Below are 21,573 nucleotides of genomic sequence, written 5' to 3'. Positions count from 1 at the left end.
CTCTGACACCTGAAATAGAAGCTCCATGGTAAAAGTGACATAGGCCGCCTTATTTCCTGATGTATCCCCAGCACCTAGGACAATGTTAGGTAGATGGTTGGTACTTGTACGATTTGCTAAATGACTGAATTCTCACAAGGCAACCCGCATCAGAATTAGGCTTGCAGATCATGAAGATCAAATAGAACATGTCTGTCAAACACATTTCCCTAGTGACACTTACTACTTCTTGCACACAATAATGGTAAATTACCCAGTGTCCTATTTTTCTCTGTTATGTGGGATATTTGCCAGATTCCCAATTCTGAAATAAGTAGTTCCCATGCTGACAGGGATAAGATATGCTGTGGAGACAACATGCTCAGAAGACACTGAATTCTGGGTTTGGAAGGTGGGGGTCAGAGGAAGAAAGAGCTCTGTAGCAAGAGATCCTGAAATAACTGTTCTATATAAGAAAAGAATTGCAAGTCGTAAGATTTTTTTTATTGGCAGGTCCAGTATGGGATTTAAAAATCACAACACATAGCAGTAGCTCTAATTGGAATACATTTAATATAGCTAATTGAACTCCTGATTTCCTCATTTATTAACAGTACTACCATTCTCCCTGCCAGTCAGGCTTGAACCTGGAACACATTTCTGCCTCCTTTTTTTTTTTTTTTGCGGTACGCGGGCCTCTCACCATTGCGGCCTCTCCCGCCGTGGAGCACAGGCTCCGGACGCGCAGGCCCAGCGGCCATGGCTCACGGGCCCAGCCACTCCGCGGCACGTGGGGTCCTCTCAGACTGGGGCACGAACCCGCGGCCCCTGCATCGGAAGGCGGACTCCCAACCACTGCGCCACCAGGGAAGCCCTCTGCCTCCTTCTTTACCTGCTTTACCCCGTCGCTAAGTCCTTTAAGTACTTCCCTACACTCAGGGTTTTTTCACACCCATCATTTCCCTTCTACTCTCACTACCACTTCTAATTTTAAACTTTTACCATTTCATGCTTGTACTTCAGCAGCAATTTCCTGATTTTAGGTCTCTCTCCACTTAAATCTACTTTATAAACTGAAACAAATTAATTTTCCTAAACAGTCACTTGATCAAGCCATTCCTCTGTTGAAAAAGCTTCCCACTGATTACAGAAAAAGTCCAGATTCCTGATGGCATTCAGGATCTTCTACAACTGAGCTCCAACCTACCTTTCTTATCTTTCCCCTACTCTACATGTGGCTTCCACTGCAAACATTTGATACCTAAACAAAATTTCCCTGCCCATTAGTATTCCTGACTTTTTCTTTGCAGACCTCATCATCCCACTCTTGCCCTATTCTACTGTTCCCATTCCTCTTTACCTATATTCTTCCTATTATTTAATTCATCTCAATTTCCATTTTCCTCCAAAAAATTTCTCTCCATAATCCCAGGCAAAAATACTCTGTACCATTCAATTAGCACGTACTACCTCTTACTGCTTCACAAGTACTTACCACCTAAACTTTGAGTTTCTTGATGACATGAACTCATATGTTCTGTATATCTTCCTCTCTGTCCAGGACAAGAATTCAATTTATTGATCTTAATCTGATAGCCAGACTAAGGAGGTCAACAAGCTATAACATTCAGCCCTCCCTCCCTACACAAATGTGAGTGGCACTGATATCCCTATCCTGTTCTCTTACAATGATCCTAATCAGGTTTCTCTGTTTCTGTTTTTGCTTCACCCCCAAACCTGGAGTCTATGTTTCTAATTCTACAACAAATCTTCAATTCTTAAAAATCTCCTTTTACTTACTTGTTTTGGCAATTCTGACTTTGGAACACACCTCAATCCTGAATAACACAGCCAAGGGCTTAGAACCTTCCCTGGACATATTCTACCTGCAAATCTGGACAGTGATCCTACTTCAAAAAATACATTACTATAAGTTCTGGTTAACTACCCAAAATACTAGGTAGAGAACTTAAAACAAGAGACAGAGAAAGAAAGAAAAACCCATATAAAGTTAAGACCAAGATTTACATAGAAGCAAACATCTTAAAGTTTAACAGGGTACCTGAAAATAACACCTATTTAATCTTTAAAATAATCTAAATCAAGCAGCTTGCTCACATATGAAATTAATTTGTAACCTACTCCAGGTACTTTTTGTGTATAGCAATACCTTAAAATAGGAAAGAGAATCAAACATTTCTTCAATCTGTTCTGAAGACTGAACAGATAATGATGATATTGGATGAGATGAATTCAAGGAATCTTTCTTCAGGGTTTTAAATCGAGCATCTAAGAAATCTTCATACTAGCAAAAAATGAAACATTAAGAAACCATGTATTAAAGACAGAGGCAAGTATAGTAATTATTTATATGAATTAGACTAATTACTGTTTAAGGTCATTATAAAAAATTAACTAGCTTCACTAAACGTCAGAAATAAGCTTTTGAAAATGTAGGAAGAATGTGACATTTATGCATATTCCTTAAATTTGAAAGTAGAATTATAACCTCCTGGCCCCATGGAAAACAGTGTTTCCTAAACAACAGTATAAGCTGAGAATTTATTACTAAAACAACCAAATGCTAAATTCAGATATTCAAAATGAATATTTAAAAATGGCTAACGTATATTTGTAAAATAAAATCTGAAATAAAAAAAATAGGAACTGTTCCTTAAGCTGATTTCTCATACATAATCCAGCTTTTCTGTTACGATAATATACATTTCCCTTAACTAAGGTTCATTCGAAGTAACATATAACTCTTAAACAGCAAGAAGTCTGAGAGCTCAGTAGATGAGCTCCTCTAGAATGTATATTAGAAGTTTTTTTAACATTCTGGGCACCACCAAGTGGTGAAACTGTGTATCTCTTTGCTTAATTAAGTAGCATACACAGATTTAGAATACCTTGCTTATTAATATTCTAGCTTAAAATGAGTTCATTTTACCACCTGAAATTTTTGAACAGGCCCTACATAAAAATTTCAAATTGAAAGGTCTAACAGTATTCTCTTTTTTTTTTGATTTTTAATGGAGTATAGTTGATTTACAATGCTGTATTAGTTTCAGGTGTATAGTAAAGTGAATCAGTTACACATATACATATATCCACTCTTTTTTTTTTTTTTTAATTCTTTTCCCACATAGGCCATTACAGAGAGTATTCCTTTTTTGAAGCAATCTTGGATCATACATTCAGGAAGTTTAATAGAAAGTCACAGAACTTTAGAGTTGAAAGGGGTCTTTATACTTTTCCACCTACTGCTTGAATTATTTGGCAATATCTGTCATATATGACCTAGTGTGTCAAAATATCTCTAATGATAAGAAACATCTCCAGAGAGTCTAAGAACATAGTAACAATATTATTATGCTCCCTGTAACAAAATGGTGTTCCATGTCTTTGTAAATATGGTTTGTACCTAAAAAGAGCAAATTATTTGTCTGTATCAACTTATGTATCACTGTTGTAAGAAAGATCACAGTGATAACAGAGAGACAGCATTGCTACAAAATGTCTTAATTTTTTTCTCTTTAATAACATAGGATAAAAAGTTTTGTTTTGCAGAAAGAGGCTTTTCAACTCTATCTAAATTCCTTCAAGCAGAAGGGCCACATCTATTAAAATAAAATGTAGGAAAGCAATTTAAAATGTTCATCTTAATGACAAAGTGTAAAATAATTTCACAAAATTTCAGCTTTCTGAAATACATCAGTAAATAAAAGCACAATTTTCACTGTCAAATCTCAAGTATAGAGATCAATAACAAGGGTCAATTTTATCATATCTTTCTAGAAACATTTTCATTACTCCAAATGAATGGAAAATACATGTTGAATATGATTTGGCTATTTTTCCCTCTGGCATTCATAGTAGGCCTCACAAATAGTGTACTTACACTGGAGAGCTCTCCGAATATTTTTTCCAAAGAGAAATACTCCATGAAAGTAGCAAAACCTTCATTTAGCCATACATCGTTCCACCACTGCATTGTTACCAGATTACCAAACCACTGTGGGAAAAAACAAACGACTAACTAACTTTACACTCTCAAGAATTTTCTAATAATTGAATTGTCAGATTAATCACCTATAACCAGATTACAATTACTGAAAAATATACTTATTACAGTTAACACAAACTATATTCAAATTAAAGACTTGCAAATAAATGATATTTGTAATATAAATTTACTTTAAAAGTAGAATTGCATAAATTGTATAAATTCACTTTAAAAGTAAAATAAAAAATTTAACATTTTACCTTAAATGAAACAGGCAAGAAAGACAATTAGCATATTTATCAATGTAACACACGTTATATACTAGGTAAACAAAAAGGAGTCACCTCATTAAAAGTAAGATTTCCTAGATAATGAAATTCTACTTTCTAATGTCTAGTTAGTAATATTATTTTCCATTGTATTTACAATCATCATGACAACTAAAAAATAAATTTCTATGTGAGGGATATTCCTATAGTCAGAGAGCCTGGACTGCAGGTTTCTCCTCAGTCACCCAAGTTGAGGGCAGTATTTATATAATTCAAAACAGAATTCAAATAACATTCTGTAAGAAATTTGGCATGCATACAAATAAATGAAATCAGAAAGAACTTTAAATGGCTTTTTCCATGAGGTGGTAAGAAGAAGGAAAAAAAACGATACGAGACTCCCTTAAAAAAAATGCATCTCAAAATCCCTGAAATAAAGAGTGGTAAATAAAGAGTGAAATAAAGGGTGTGCAATTTAGTCAGTGTGGCCAAGGGCTTGTCTCGAGCCATCAGCAAAATGACAGGGTTACTAGGTACTGAAACAAAACAACTTTGAGAATTACAAAAGCATATTTTTCAAAGATATTATCTTAAAACCTGTTTCAGAGGAAGATGACTTGTAAGTCCTAAAGAAGAAGTAAATGAGAAACACTCCCCCAGGCGTGATGGCCAGACCCAGAAATAACAGACCTAGAGCAGATCCCCCAAAAAACAACTTGTCTACATGCCTAAAACTGTAACAGTAAATAAGCATACGCTTCATATGCCAGCATGTCATGAAGCCCTCACGAGGGCTGCAGGGTGGGCTACAGACTGTGTCTGAGGTAGGCTGTCCACTGCCAGAGCATGTCCCACTCTTCCTCCACATGCTCCCACCATCACAACACCCCCATACCATACCCTACCCTGATGAACACCTCATCGAGGGCACAAGAGAGACAAGGTGTTGGGGAAGAAAGAGGGAGGTTCATGTATTCATATAATTTTCTTTCTTTTTCTCTATGTCATACAGAGTACCTTCCCTCTCCCGAATTAACTAAGAACCCAGTTTTAGCAGGAGACAAAACAATAAATCTAGTCCTGACAACTACAGTCCAAGAGTTGTAAGAAGAAGAGTACAACTCAGGGAAAAGGTTTCTTCCCCACCAAGTTATGAAAAGTAAGAGAGAAAATGGATGTGAAAATGCTTTATAAACTGTAAAACCCTATACAAAACATTATATAGCATTTTTATCCGAAAATTAAGTTTGTTTGAAAAGCATCATATTATTATGAAAGAAGGCAATGCTATAATAAAAAGCTGAATTATTATTAGCATCTAAATGTATTCTAAAGCTCTAGGATATGAAACAGACCACAGGTGTGAGATATAACAGCCTTGGCTGCTGATACCTGATGGGCCAGCTCATGAGCGATGATTTTAGTAACCAGCTTTTTATCCACCACTGAAGAAGTATTATTATCATACAGAAGTGTCTCTTCTCGGAAGGTGAGCAAACCCCAATTTTCCATTGCTCCTGCTTCAAAGTCAGGAATAGCCACCAAATCTGGACATAACAAGAAAGAGGTTATCGACTTTACCCCATCTAAGGCACTCCCTAATTAAATCAAAATATTTTACCCATTGGTCTATCACTGAATCAGAAGGCAGTGAATTCATTTATACTCCTAAGGAAATGAACCTTCCTAGCCCTGTATGCTCATCACCTACCTGTCAGTTGAGGAAGACCTGACCTACCCCCTGTAGAGTCACTGTTGCTCTGTCCCTGAGCAAGAGAAGATACCTAATTCCTTCACAATGAAGAAGTTCCCAGAGCAAGGAGGACAAGAGGCAGGGCCAACGTTCTTCTAGCTAAAACCAGCTCCATGTTGAACAGCACTGAAATGCTCTTGCTTTCCTGAGCTCTCATTACTCCTATTATTATTTGAATTAGGAATTTCTTAGAAAATTAGAACTAGTCAAACTCCAGACTAAGCCCTAAGCAAATCCCCACTTACACAGCACCTCTGAAATAGTCCCATAAACTTCTAAGTGTTTTAAGCTCCACTTTCAGATACATCCATGGAATCTAAATAATCTTAACAAATACAAACAATTTTGAAGGCAAACAGTTAACAGTGTTTCTTGGTTTTCCTTTAAAATAACTTCGGCAAAAGTTCTTCCGAAAAAAACATTTGCAACATAAATCTAGGTTATAATGATAATGAAAATCAGAGGCACTGTTTGATTCTTACCCAGTTTCTTTAGTGGGTATTGAATTTCAAAGTAGTTTTGATAAAACTCAAGAAGCTTCACAGTTGTTTCCAAGGCATGGTGAACTTGACCAATCTTTTCTGGGACAGCATATATAGAAACCTAAAAGGTAACAGGTATGATGTAAAGACAGGTACAATTAAAATGGCATGATATTCAGGTGAACACTGTCAAGATTAGCATACCTGAGAACTACATAAAGATATATGAGATTTTTCAGGACAGCAACTCTCGCTTGTAGTTCTTTTAACCCCTATAGGATTTAGCAAGTCATTTCCATACATACAACAATGTTAAAAAAAAAAGCAATCAGTAAGTTTAAAGTTAACATGATATCCAAAATAAACTATTTTATATCATATAGCAATTTATAAGCATCTGCCTGTTTAATTTTATGATACTCTTCTCTTCCTCTCCATTACCTACAATGGCCCTTCCCTGTCTATGAGCTATCAAACTGTGAATTATTTGAAGGCCAAAACTAAGTTTTCATCTTTTCAGCACCTATCACAGTGCCTGGCATCGAGCAGGCATTCAATACAGAGAAGTCACAGCTTACAAGGGCGTTAGTTCTAATATAAACACCTAATACAGAAATGTTGACATTACCCTGGGGAAACCTATTAGAGACCAACACATTCTCTTTCAGCAAGTATGGCACAGCCAGTTTTTCTTGGAAGCCTTGGAACTGCTTCCTTTTTTTTTTTTCCTGCAGTTGTTGGCTCGTTTTTAAGGAACATGTTGTATCAAAAACAACCATACCCAGCAGAGTGAAACACTCAGTGAGTGGCACACGGTAACTAAAACCAGGTAAGCGGATACTGGGATGCATGCCCACACTGCCCAATCACTTCAGGGAGCATGCTCCAGGGAAGATGCAGTTGCCCACATTACTTAAATTGTTATTCTTTCTCTCTTTTTCTGATTAAGTGCATAAGTTAAACACATATGATGTAACTAACTAGACATGTCTTATCAGTAAGTATCAAAGGCAAAATTTAAGCAGTTACATTAAAAGCAACAGGTTTTAAAAAGCAATATTTATTGTTTTTCAATTGACTGAAAGAAAAAATCCCTCTGTACTCAACTTGGGAAAGTAGGATATGGACAAGACACAGCAGAAGATAAAAACCTCAAAATAAAGATCCCAACAGGTGGGAAATAGAGACCTATTGAATAATTCACCATTTGAAAAAATACATTGGTGAACTCTAACCCCAAATTATTTTTGGTCTTTCATTAAAGCACTGAAAAACAGTCAACAATTTCTCAGAGGTCATAATTTCAGCTTTAATTGTCTTTATGTGGGGCCTTAGTCTATAGAACATATGCGTTAATCACAAAAACATGGAGGTAACATGGCATTAAAAATTAAATATAAAGAAAAAAATTTAAGTAAACAAACAACAAAATTAAATGCACAAGCTCTGTAATGAGACTGCCAGGTTCAAATCTCTGCTAGTTGTGTGAACTTAGTTAGCCTCAATCTCCTTATCTATAAAATGGTGATAAAAGTAGCTCCTATCCTCACAGGGTTGCTGTCAGGATTAAACGAACTAATATGTATAGAACTTAGAATAGTGCCTGACACAAAAGAAGTGTTCAATAAATAGTAGTTATTATCATTACTACAAATAGAATCCCATCAGAAATGGGGTAAAATATGTATGAGGAGAGCATTTGTGGCAACAGTGACAGGAACAATGAAGTGTTAGGAGTTCAGTTAGCCCATATACAATATGTTACTTTCTAAAGTAACTATGGAAGAAATTTAATATCACATCATGTGGCCAAGTGTACTTCACCAGCCCAGCATTCGAACATCTGCAGCCCTTGGTACAGGACTGTGACCACAGCTTATTGAATTCAGTCACCACCTGCCAAAGGACCATGCACACTTCCTGCATCATTCCCCCTGTGAAAGTGTTAGCACACAAGCACACACAACAAAGTCTGACATATTCTTCCTAAATCTAACTACCATTATAAATGACTGTACCAAGATCACTTGGAATTTGAGACCAGTCTTTATTATTTCTGCCTGCTCTTTCCACACATACATATTTTATGTTCCAGTCAATGTAACCATCTAGAAGATGCTGTCCTAACAGAAACACCACCCATATACTCCAGGTTCCTCCTCAAACATCCTTCTCCCAAACACACATTTGGCCACTCCCATCACTATGTGTGAAAGCATCTTTCATTAGATGAAAAGTAAAGGGAGAAAAAAGAAGTTCACATGGAACTGAAATCTGACCAAAGGATCCACTGAGTCCCATTTCTGGAATACAATGACTAGGAAGAAAGGTAGTTTGGCATTTTCTCTTTCCTTCTACTTCTCTTCCTTTAAAATATGTGCTGTGATTTCTCACTAGAGATGAATTGTCAGGTCATTACATTATTATCATGCTTGTTTTAAGAGCAACAGAAGCAGTAAGAAATAAACAAAGAAAGCAATCTAGTTCAACAAAGAAGTTTTGACCAGCACCCTGCACTTGGTAAGAGCACTCTAAACACTGTTAAATGCAAGTCAACTGGTGCTCAGGCCTTACAACTTAAAATTTTTCCTACAACATCTCTTGCTAAGACTGAGAGATTTATAAAAGACACAAAAAAGTCTCCTAGTCAGCTCTCAGAGAAAAGAGTTAAGACTGAGGAACAGCAGGTTTGTTAGGTTTAACTTACTCTGCTCCTTAATTTAATAAGAAGCAAAAACTAGATAAAAGCAAAACCAAAACCAAACCTCATCCCCCCCAAAGAACAACAATACAGCCTGCAAGATTTATGAAGACAGAAAATATTGGAATCTTCCAATACTAAGTTTCCTGAAAAACACCAGCTTTCCTAAACAGACAGCTGAACATACAAAAAGCATAAATTCCTTAAAAAAATAAAAACAACCCAAACACAAAAAAACCTCACCAGAATGAAGTCTATCCAGAATAATTGATTACATGGGACTTGAGACCTTAGGAGAATGATATAAATTACGTATAATGTCCCTAGTTGTTGGAAGGATACTTGAGGAAATGTTGTTTGTGGAGCTAAGTCATGTTCCTGACTAAATAAGAATAAATTAAAATTATAACTTCACATGGATAATAGTGTTGAAGGTTCTGTTTGGATGTTAAACAGACATGATGTCCACATCTGACTAACCACCAATGGATTCTGATTCTATAAATTAGACCTGTCTATGGTAAAAACGAAATCAGGTAATGGCAACAACAAAATAAAAACCTCAAGACAAACTGATAAAGTGTATTTCAAAACTAGCCTAGAATTTTCTAGGTAATTCTGGCATTCCTGAAGGCAGAGAGAGGTTTAAGGAACATTGAATAATGGACAGAAATGATAAAACAAATGTTCTCTCTTTCTTTAGGTCTTTGACAACATAGTAATCTTTATCACTGAACAGGCCACGTTTAATAATCCACAGTCAACTTTGACATTTTCAGTTGTTTACTATGACTGACATTAATAAGTAAAGCCCTACTGCCTTATTCCTGAATCTTGTGAAATAGGCCTAATGTCAAATATTACAAAATAGAACATATCCTAGAGATTACATTTTAGTGGAACAAAAATCCTTTATTAGACTCTATGTCTGAATTTCTGATCACCATACCTACAGAAATCACGTCATTTGTTGTAAGAAGCAGTACATTGTGGTAGACAGTGAATTCTGACTATCATTTACTGGCTATGTAATCTAGGTCAATTACTTAACCTCTCTGGTACACTGTTTCTTCATTAGCAATATGAGGCTAATGCCTTCCTCTCATTTGGTTTATAAAACAAAAAGATGTTTATAAATGAGAGCTCAAGACAACTGCCTGCACAGAGTATAACTCCACACATGCTAGAGTCTCCCCCATTTCCTAATAAAAAGAGAAAGTTAATAAAACAGTTGTTTATTTGTAATTTTTTCAAAACACATTTACTACTGGGTAGCATTAAAAATGTAAAGGTTATTTATATTTATATTTATATATACAAGGGAGTTTACATACATACAAGGGAGTTTCTCTGTGTGTGTATTACTATCTGCCAGGTACCGAAGATTTTACAGGAATTTAAAAAACTTAATCCTTGAGAGAGCAGGCTGATATAGACAATATAGTATTAGAGTTGTGGAAGGTGAGGTTTAGAGAATTACAGAGCAGTCTGCCCAAGGGCACATAGGTAGAAAGCTGTATAGGAGAGAGCTGAACCGAGGTAGATGCCAGAGTCCATGTTTAACCATGTTGCTTCCTAATACATGTAAATAAAAAGCAAAAAAAGTCACTTGAAACTCCTCTCTCTCTTTCAATCTCTCTCTCTTTCCAGTTGACCCTTGAACAATGACGGGGTTGGGGCAACAACCCTTGGAACAGTTGAAAATCTGAGTATAACTTATAGTCAGTCTTCTGCATCTAAGGATTCAAACTATGGATCGTGTAGTACTGCAGTATTTACTATTGAAAAAAATGTGCAATAAGTGGACTTGCGCAGTTCAAACTCGTGTTCTTCAAGGGTCAACTGTTGTGGACAAAAAATATATATATATATGTTATACATATATGTTATATATATGTTATATGTTTTATATATATGTTATATATAAGATATATATATATATATAATATATGAGGTATATATCTGAGCAGTGAATAATTCAGCCTGACTAGATGAAAGAATTCCATTGGAGCAACTAGAAATATAACCAAATTTATGAGGGCCTTGAATATCACAGAATTACGAGTTTGAATGTAATCCTACAAGCAGTAAGAAGCCAGCATAGCTGTTGAAAGAAAGAGAGAGAGAGGGAGGGAGGGGGAGAGAAAGAGAGGGAAAATAAAAAGCCAAGACTACATACATTTTGAGATACAATAAAAAGTGCTGGGGATTTTATATCAAAGAGTGTGATAAGAACTACAACAGAGATGTAACTAAAGTGCTATGAAATATCAGAGAGGGAATGATTAATCCCAGCTGGGGAAAGAACGAAAAGTTTCAAGGAGAGGGTGGTACTCAGCTGGCTCTTGAAGAAGCAACCTGACTTAAGATTGAACCTTTTAGGTTTTATCAAGGCTGCAACATCTGCATCAAGGGCTAAATTTGGGGTGCAAAACTTGAAGAGAGATTAATTGAATTTTTTTCAGAATTAAACCAGTCTTAAAATCCTTTCGAAAGGACGCCGAAAAACTCTTTGGTTTAGACTTGCCCAAAACTCTTTTAAACCCAAAGGTGAGTAAATGATATTGAGCACTTACTCAATGTAGTCCACATTACCCTTGAACACGAACAGGTCTCCATCCTTTGAGCATGAAGTCATATGGCAGTGTTATTGCTGATGAAGAGCCAGATAATCCTTACCTCACCCCTTCTCTCTAAGAGTTAATGGAGTAGACATGATAATCTTTTCTAACAGAAGGAGTATGCCCCTCTTAATTAGCAAATAATAAGATCCAAATACAATGTGATTAAAATAAAGTTCTTTGGTCTGGAAAGGAAGCCCAAATCCAAGTGAATGTGTTCAAAGGGTAGAAAACATACCCTGGTGGGGATCAAAAATATGAAAAAAAATAAATTAAAGAATTCCATCATATTTCTATCATGAAAAATAATCATTTTTAGCTTTAAAAGACCCTTTTCTCCTATGTTGTTAGTATGTGAAGATATTAGCTTTTTAATATTAGCTTTTTAAGGTCTTTACAGTGAAATTAAGGCATAAAATCCAGTCAAACAATCATTTACAGAAGATTCAAACGACAAAGAAAAGCAGAGGAGCCTAATTAGAACAAAGGGTCAATCTTGACAAATTACAGACATAGCAGACATTTAAACAATCTTCTCTCTTTAAGATGAAGAAAATTCAATCAGGACTTGCTTTTTCAAAAGGTGCATTCAAATGACTTTTACAACTTGGAGTTTTTCTTCTAACTAAATTTTTATGCTATCTTTTAAGTCTGCACTTAATGTTCTAGATTTGCTGCTGTCCAATAAAATTTTCTGCATTGATGGAAATATTCAATATCTTTGATATCCAATAAGGTAGCCACTAGCCACAAGAATGCTAGAAATGTGGCTACTGAGACTAAGGAAGTGAATTTTAAATTTAATTAATTTTTGCAGCTTTAATGATATAATTAACATATATTATGTAAATTTAAGGTATACAACATGTTCATTAGATACACTTATATATTGTGTAGCACAAGTTAACACTTCCATCACTTCACATAACTACCATTTCTTTTGCATGGTGAGAACATCTAAGCAACTTTCTTTGCAACTTTCAAATATATAATACAGTGTTAACTATAATCACCATGCTGTACATTAGCTCCCCAGAACTTATTTATAACTGGAAGTTTGGACCCTTTGACCAACATCTCCCCATCTCCCCCACCCCTCAGGCCCTGGCAACCACGAGTCCACTGTTTCCATGAGTTCAGTTTTAGATTCCACACATAAGTGAGGTCATATAGTCTTTGTCTGTCTGACTTATTTCACTTAGCATAATGCCCTCAAGGTCCATATATGTTGTCCCAAATGGCAAGATTTCCTTCTTTCTTTCTCATGGCTGAATAACACTCCATTGTGTGTGTGTGTGTATATATATATACATACATACACAGACGACATCTTCTTTATCCATTCATCCGCACTTAAGTTATTATTATGAATAATAATATTATTATTGTTAGTAATGCTGCAACAAACATGGAAGTGCAGACCTCTTTAAGATCCTGATTTGATATATATCCTGTGGATATATACCCAGAAGTGGGATTTCTGGATCATATGATGGTACTATTTTTAATTTTTTAAGGAACCCTCATATTGTTTTCCACAGTGGCTACACCAATTTACATTCCCACTAATAGCGCACAAAGGTTCCCTTTTCTCCACATTCTCACCAACACTTGTTACTTATGTCTTTTTGATGGCAGTCATTCTAACAGGTGTGAGGTGGTATCTCACTGAGGTTTTGATTTGCATTTTCCTTCTGATTAGTGATATTGAGGACCTTTTGATGTATCTGTTGGTCATCTGCATGTCTTCTTTGGAAAAATGTCTATTCAGTTCCTCTGCCCTTTTTTAACCAGATTGTTTGGTTTTTTGCCACTGAGTTGTATGAGTTCCTTATATATTTTGAATATTAATCTCTTATCAGATATTTGATATGTTCTTCCATTCCACAGGTTACCTTTTAATTTTGTTGACTGTTTCTTTTGCAGTGCAGAAATTTTTAGTTTGAGGTTCTCCTACTTGTTGATTTTGGCTTTTGTTGCATGTGCTTTGGTGTCATGTACAAAAAATTGTTGCCAAGACCCATGTCAAAGAGCTTTTTCTCTATGTTTTCTTCTAGGAGTTTTATACTTTCAAATCCTACATTTAAGTCTTTAATCCATTTCCAGTTAATTTTTGTGAGTGGTGAAAGATAAGGGTCCAATTTCATTCTTCTGCATGTGATGATCCAGTTTTCCCAGCACCATTTATTGAAGAGACTACCCTTTCCCCACTGAGTATTCTTGGCTCCCTTGTCATATATTAGTTGACCATTTTTGCAGAGTTTATTTTTGGGGTCTTGATTCTTTTCTATTGGTCTGTGTCTACTTTTATGCCAGTACCATACTCTTTGATTACTATGCATATGATTTTGATTACTTTATCTCTGTAGTATAGTTTGAAATCAAGGAAGTGTGATACCTCCAACTTTGTTCTTTTTTCTCAAGATTGCTCTAGCTATTCGAGGTCTCTGCGGTTCCATACAAATTTTAGGATTATTTTTTTCTATTTCTGTGAAAAATGACATTAGAATTCTGTTGCATTGAATCTATAGATTTTTTTTTTTTTTAACGCTTGGTAGAATTCACCAGAGAAACTGATCTGATCCTGGGCTTTTCTTTGTTGGGATGTTTTTGATTATTAATTCAATCTTTCTTTATATTACTGATCTGTTCAGATTTTTTTATGTCTTCATGATTTAGTCTTGGTAGATTGTATGTTCCTAGGAGTTTATACATTTCTTCTAGGTTATCCAATTTCTTGGCCTATAGTTATTCACAGTAGGCTCTTATGATCCTTTGTACTTCTGTGGTATCAGCTGTAATGTCTCCTTTCATTTCTGATTTTGAGTCTTCTTTTTTCACTAGTCTAGCTAAAGGTTTGTCAATTTCATTTACCTTTCTAAAAATCCAGCTCTTCGTTTTGTTGATCTTTTCTACTCTCTTTCTGGTGTCTATTTCATTTATCTGCTCTGATCTTTGCTTATTTCCTTCCTTCTGCTAACTTCGGACTCAGTTTGTTATTCTTCTTCTAGTTCCTTGAGGTGTAAAGTTAGGTTGTTTATTTGAGATCTTTCTTTTTTCTTAATGTAGGCATTTATCACTCTAAAGTTCCCTCCTAGAACTGCTTTTGATACATCCCATAGAATGCATATACCACATTATACTATTAGAACATTCTGAATTTTACTATATAAATACTTTTTCCAGTGTGTTGTACATTTTCATGTTTTCATGTTACTAGCTAGTGTCCTTTCAATTCGGCTGGAAGCACTCCTTTCAGCAATTCATGTAAGGCAGGTCTAGGGGTAAGGGGCTCTCTCAGCTTTTTTTTCTTGTATGGAAAAGTCTTTCTCACTCCTTCATTTCTGAGGATAACTTTGCTGGATAAAGTATTTTTGGTTGGCAGTTTTTTCCTTTCAGCACTCTGAATATATCATTTGCTTCTCTCTTGTGTTCTAAAGCTTCTTCTCAGAAATCCACTGATAGATTTATGGTAGTTCCCTTATAAGTTATGAGCTTCTTTTCTTTTGCTGCTTTTAAGATTCTCTTTGACTTCTGACCATTTTATTATAACGTGTCTTGGAGAAGACCTCTTTAAGCTGAGTGTGTTTGGTAACCTATGAGCTTCATGAACTTGGATATCCAAATTTCTCCCCAGATTTGCTAAGTTCTCAGCAATTATTTTTTTAAGTAAGCTTTCTGCCCCCTGTTCCCTATGTTCTCCTTCTGAAACTCCAATAATTCACAAATTGTTTCTTCTGGTGGTGTCCCACAAATCATGTAGGCTTTCGTCACTTCTTTTTCATCCTTTTTTCCTTTGTTCTTCCCTGACCAGATAATATAAAATTTCCTGTCTTCTAACTCGCAAATTCTTTTTCTTGCTCGATCCATTCTGCTGCTGATGGTCTGTATTGCATTTTTCATTTCATTCACTGTATTTTTCAGACCCAGAATTTCTGTTTGGTTCTTTTTTTTTTTTTAATGATTTCTATGCCTCCGTTAAACATCTCATTTTGTTCATGTACTGTTTCTTGATTTAATTAAATTGTCTTTCTGTGTTTTCATATAATACAGCACAGTTCTAGAGGCTTTCTTATACATATATTGTCTTACTGAAATTCTCTGATAAAGTAAAATTTAAAGGAACTTAAAAATTATTGATTTTTTTGGTATTCAAATAATAACAGTAAATAACAACTAAGTAAAAAGTAACACTGCTGGTATAAAATGTCAGAGTTGTGAACCAAAAGATTGTTTTCCTTCATAAAGCAGTTACCAGATATCATGAAAGGATTCCTCTCAACCTCCTGTGAATACAGGTTTTCAAGACAATTACCACAACAACATACATACCAGGGTTCCATTTATGTCCTGACTCAGATTCTTCAACTCCCCCACAACGAAAGCAACCAGGTAAGTGCTCATCTTCACACTCTCAGAAAACTCATCCTGAACAAGTCCATCTTCCATAATGACTGATGACTTCTACAAGCAATGGGGAAAATGAAAGTTCTGTAACTATGAGAATAAATGACAGTGACATATAAACTGGGAAACTGAAGACTCAAATAGGAAATAAGTAATGAAGATGCTGGCATATTTTAATCTCTCAGCACAAGTTTCCAAACAACACGGCCCTCAGTCTCAGTCTGTTCTACCATCCTTCATCATGAGGACATACTGAGTACAGTAAAAATCCTTAAGAAGTTTCTAGTCTCAAACAATTGCTTTAAATAAATGTAAGTTAGAAACAGTAAGTAGCAGTGGCTCTGTTTCTCCCCTTTAAAACACCATCAAAACCAAAAATCCTTCCTTATGACCTAGGAGTACTCCATTCTACTGCTACAAATACATTCACACAAGAATGAGCTACAGCTGGTTAATCCCACCAAATGATCTGAAATGGCTTCGTAAAGGACCGTGTTGATGACCACAAGAAGGCTTAGTGGGATTAAAGGTGATAAGTCACTAGAAAAGTCTGCAGTACACACAAGATGAGGGAAGGCGGGTAACCTTCCAGGATTTTCCAACCATGAATTTAAAATATATTTTGGGTTACGAGGCAAGTAAGCATTTGACCTCTCTTAGAGAAAGATTAAGGTGAAGAGTACAGCTAAGAGTAGAGCTGCTGAAGTGACGTCCTTCTTGAAGGACAGACCATGTCCTCTCCTTGACTCAAGGGCTGACTCATAGTCTGTGAGATGTGGCTGCTCCTCCTCGCCAGTCACATGGCTTCTGAGAGGTTCCTATCAGCTGCACACAGCTCTCAGGTGTAACAAAAGGACCCCCCCCCACCAAGTTCTGTTCAGCATAAAAACAGTTCTGCCTGATTTCACCCCCACTACTTCCATGCAGAGCCCACAGCCAAGAAAGATGTCCATGTTCTTGTTGTTCAACCTCCATGTTACCTTCTCGATTTCTCAGTAACCAGTAAAACACCAAGGTCAATCATGATTCAACACTACCAAATATCACTGTTTAGAATAGCAAATTCACCACGTCTTTGAAAATATCACTGTGCTCGTTAGTAGCAGTTCACAGTATTAATTTTTGCAGAACAATAGTACAATAGCACAGACTTCACATTTCCTGCCCATGCCTTACACATCCAGTCTTTCTCTTTCCTCAAGTGCTTCTCAGGCTGACTTTCCAATTGATTCCAATACATATTTTACTTTTATTTACGCATTTTAAGAAAGAATAAGAATGTATATGATTTTAATCATTCTCAACAGTATGGCAAAGAAGAATTCAAGTATTCAAAACAAAGAGACCCACTCAAAGATTTTACATTCAAGGAATACAACAGTACCTTAGGCATATTTGATAAAGCAGTGTATTGCTCATCTCTTATGATCCTGATGATAAATGTGGCTTTAAATGCTGGTTCATCAAAACAAGGAAAAGCAGATCTTGCTGCCAAGGGTTCAAACTGAGTTGCTGCAAAGTACCTAAAACAAATGCAAATCCATCCAATAGTTATTGAGTACCTACTATTCAAGGCACCTTGCCAAGTTCTAGGGATACTAAGATAAATATCATACAAGCCCAGACATTAAAGGATTCTCAATCAACTGGGAGAGGCAGAGGTGATACAGTAGAAAGTTATCAGGCTGCGAATCACATCCTAATAGTGCGAACAAAGCAGTGGAAACAAAGGGTAGGAAAAAAAATCTGCCTAGCGGTAGAAACACTGTAAGGAAACTGGTGACAAAATATGAAGAGGGCCTTTAAAAATGAGGAATATTTGAAAAGGTAGAGAAAGGAAGACAGTGCAGCCTAGAAAGAGTAGGAAGCACAAGGAAGGACTGAGCAGTGCATATTCAGGGACTGGGGGTGGGTGTCCAACGTGGCTGGAGATGAAGCCACAAAGATAGGCTACAGCTGGCCACTAAGGTCTTAAAAAGGTTTCTGATGAAAGATCACTATAAAAGATTGTCATCCATTGCCATTATTCTCTGTACAGACGATGGCTTCATAACACTAAACCTCAAACTCACAACCTGCACTTTCATGAGGACTGAAAAAACTAGGTGTCCTATAGTATGCTGGTGTTCTTTACTCTCTTCAAAAACGAATCAAAAATTTTCCTCCTCTCCTACAGCAACAACACTTGAGAATTTAACTATAAGTCCTCAATTAAAGGTTGGGAGAAAAGCATAAGAAGAGGAGAAATGCAGATTTTTAGTTAAGCAGAGGAATGAAATAGATCTGCATTTGGGAAATCATACAAACATGGTCATAAGGAATGAGGAAAAGTGTGGCCCTGGTGTGCACATATCAGCTACCAGTCAATATGGTACATAGATAACCACCACTGTGGACATGATTGCCTCGCTTGCTTAGGACTTAGTCCACCTAGAGGGGTGGGGTAGGGAGGGTGGGAGGGAGACGCAAGAGGGAGGGGATATGGGGATGTATGTATACGTATAGCTGATTCACTTTGTTATACAGCAGCAACTAACACAACAATGCAAAGCAATTATACTCCAATAAAGATGTTAAAAAAAAAAAAAGGCAAGTAGAAAAGAGTGTAAGATTTAGAGTCAGAAGACCCAAACTCTGCAACTTACCAGCCATATGACTTCAGCAAATCAGTGATCTACATCTCATTTCCTTATTTGTTAAACTAGGGTCAAGGTAGGATCCCCTACCAAACATTTAGGGTTTTTGCTAGAATCGAATAAGACTATTCATAGTAACAACCACTTGTATGCCATAAATTCCTACACAGATGTCTATTATAAATGCTGGATAGTCATAACCCTTCCTTCACACTTAGAATTACTGTGCTTCTGTCCTAGTAAGGATTTGCCCAAATAACTGTTTGTTAGGGTAAACTGCAAGAACGACAGCAATCAACATATGTGAAACAATTTAAAAATATGTTTCGAACATTCCATTTCTTCACCCACCTCCCAAATTCTTACCCAGTTAACTGAAGATTTTGGAGGAGGGCCACAGGGGACCAAGGTATAAAGTTTGATGACATCCTTACTATTCATATGAGAGTCTACTTGGACCATCATTTTGGATAAAAACTGGATTACAATGTTCTAAGACAAATAAGATCTTAAATTATTATTAAAAGAGATGCAATAAGAACTATCTTACATAGAAGCCCCTTTGAAAAGGCTGCTGCTTGATGATACTTATAAGCTATTCTATCTAAGCTGAATACCTGAAAGCTTGTTCTTTCATTAGTGACTGCATTTGCCTTCAGAAATACTAGTTGCAGTTTGAGCACCACCTCCAGGAGCACTGAAGACAGTTATGAATTAGCTGAGGGTCAGTAAGAGAATTCTAAGCACTGGTGATAACAATGGGTAAAGAGGTGAAAACTAAGGAAGCTGGTGCACCACAGTGGTTAAGAATGTGGTCTTTGTAGTTAAAATGACTTTGGGTTTGAGTTCCCCTCTGCTACTTGCTAGCCATAAGATGCTGAATGAATTACTTCATGTGGCTCTGCTTCCTCATCTGTAAAGTGAATAAAATATAATTTCCACCTCTTAGTGAGTTTGACAAGATAAAAGACTAAACATATAAAACGCTTGCAACAGTTTCTAGCACTTCAGTTCTCAAGTAAATATGGGCTGCCATTACTACTGGAACTCAGGAAAGTGCACATGAAGTTCATTAAGGCAGGTGAGGGTTGTGAGAGAAAAAAAAAAAAAAAGGCCCAGATCTTAAAAGAAATTGAACTAAATCTTGTTAAAAATGAGGAACTGCTGAAGGATCATAAACCAAAGACCAACATGGTCAGATCTGTACTTCTAGAAATAGTCTGGCAGCAGTGTGGAAGATGGGGGAAAGAGGAGGGGGAAAGCTGTAGTAAGATTAGAGGTCAGGGGTTCAGTTAAGAAGATGACTCAAGAGTTCGAGAAAAAGACACTGAGAGATTGAAGAACAAAGAAATAAAACACATCTCCAGCCTAAATTCCTTTGCTAGTTTTTTAGTATCAGTTTGTTATCTAGAACCTTAAATCTATGGTCAACAACTTCTAGATTTAACTGCAAGGTTACTGACCATCTCCACTTCTTAGATGACACAGGTAAAGTTCCTTTACCACAAGCAGTGTCAGTACATTTGACATTTACACTTACTTTGATTTTCCAATCAATAGGAAATATATCCCTTAAATACTTTATCTACTTGTTTTGAATTACAGTTTTCAGGCCTCTTGAAAGGTATAAATACTTTATTACTTTATCTACTTGTTTTGAATTAGTTTTCAGACCTCTTGAAAGGTATAAATAATCTTCTAAACTTCTATCTTGCATCAAGATATACAATCATGTGGGGTATCCATTTTATGGAACCAGGTAGGTTAATGGATGTATATATTTTTTGTAATAGCAGAGTTTCACAAATTTTAAAGTACTATTTAAAAAAAAATACTCTATTTCATAATTTTAAGAATGTCTTCCCATAGTATGAGTGTGTTTCGTGTTTGGTAATTGCAATCATTGTTGCTTTTGTTGTGGTCATCCATTTACAATGTTTGGTGTCAGTTTATTTATCTCCCGTAAAAATAAAATACAGTGTGTATGTGTGAGAAAAAAAAAAAAAAAGAATGTCTTCCATTTTTCTAGCATTTTCCACAACTCAATCCAGCCCACAGCAAAAGGGTCAACAAGTAACCCTGTCCAAAACCACCTCACTCTGCCACACAACATTGACTCTTCCCATTATATACAGGCAGGCCCAAGAGGATCCGAGGGCAATAATCTGATTGGAAGAGATGACTAGGGTATTTGTCGTAAAGGTCTGATTGCATACTAAGAACACTGTTTTTATGTATATCCTATAATTCCTAGAGATGATGGAGATTATAGAAGGAGAAGTAAAGCCTAGAAGCCCCAAGCTACCCCTGCAATTATCAGTTTGCTTTTCATGTCAGATCTCATGGCAAGAGCCAGCATGCCATTTATTTTAAAAGTATTACGTTAAGGGGAAAGAGAAAAATTACTTATCTGAATAGGACTATAGATCTTGCTTTGTCTCTTTCTCTAGTTAAGAAGGATCAAAAAACTTAAGACAGATTTAAAATATTCATTTCTATTTTTCTCAGTATACCAACATACATTAGCCAAATGGATCTCAACGGTAATTCACACACCGGTTTGCAAAGGAACATGAGAGAATGCTCCAATGCACTAAGCAGATCTGACAAGGACTTTGCACACGTAAGAGAAGTGACATTACTGCTACTTAAGAATAGTCTGTATGCAACTGTGCACTGCATCTTTCCAGAAATTCAAACTACATCTATGAATACTAAG

General features: G+C 36.1%; 1 protein-coding gene across 1 annotated transcript in view; it reads right to left on the bottom strand.

The window, feature by feature from the left end:
- Positions 1–21,573, bottom strand: part of LNPEP (leucyl and cystinyl aminopeptidase) — a 98,459-nt gene that overhangs the window by 33,533 nt on the left and 43,353 nt on the right. The window contains exons 3-8 of the mRNA XM_060146168.1: positions 17,603–17,741; positions 16,144–16,275; positions 6,490–6,610; positions 5,647–5,801; positions 3,881–3,994; positions 2,150–2,284 (exon numbers count right to left, since the gene is read on the bottom strand). Coding sequence (XP_060002151.1) covers positions 2,150–2,284; positions 3,881–3,994; positions 5,647–5,801; positions 6,490–6,610; positions 16,144–16,275; positions 17,603–17,741 — 796 coding nt within the window. The remainder of the gene's footprint in view (positions 1–2,149; positions 2,285–3,880; positions 3,995–5,646; positions 5,802–6,489; positions 6,611–16,143; positions 16,276–17,602; positions 17,742–21,573) is intronic.

Source organism: Lagenorhynchus albirostris, chromosome 3 (genome assembly GCF_949774975.1).
Source record: "Lagenorhynchus albirostris chromosome 3, mLagAlb1.1, whole genome shotgun sequence".
Lineage (NCBI taxonomy): Eukaryota > Metazoa > Chordata > Mammalia > Artiodactyla > Delphinidae > Lagenorhynchus > Lagenorhynchus albirostris.
The sequence above is the reverse complement of the archived record's forward strand: the minus strand, read 5'-3'. Positions and strand labels throughout refer to the sequence as shown.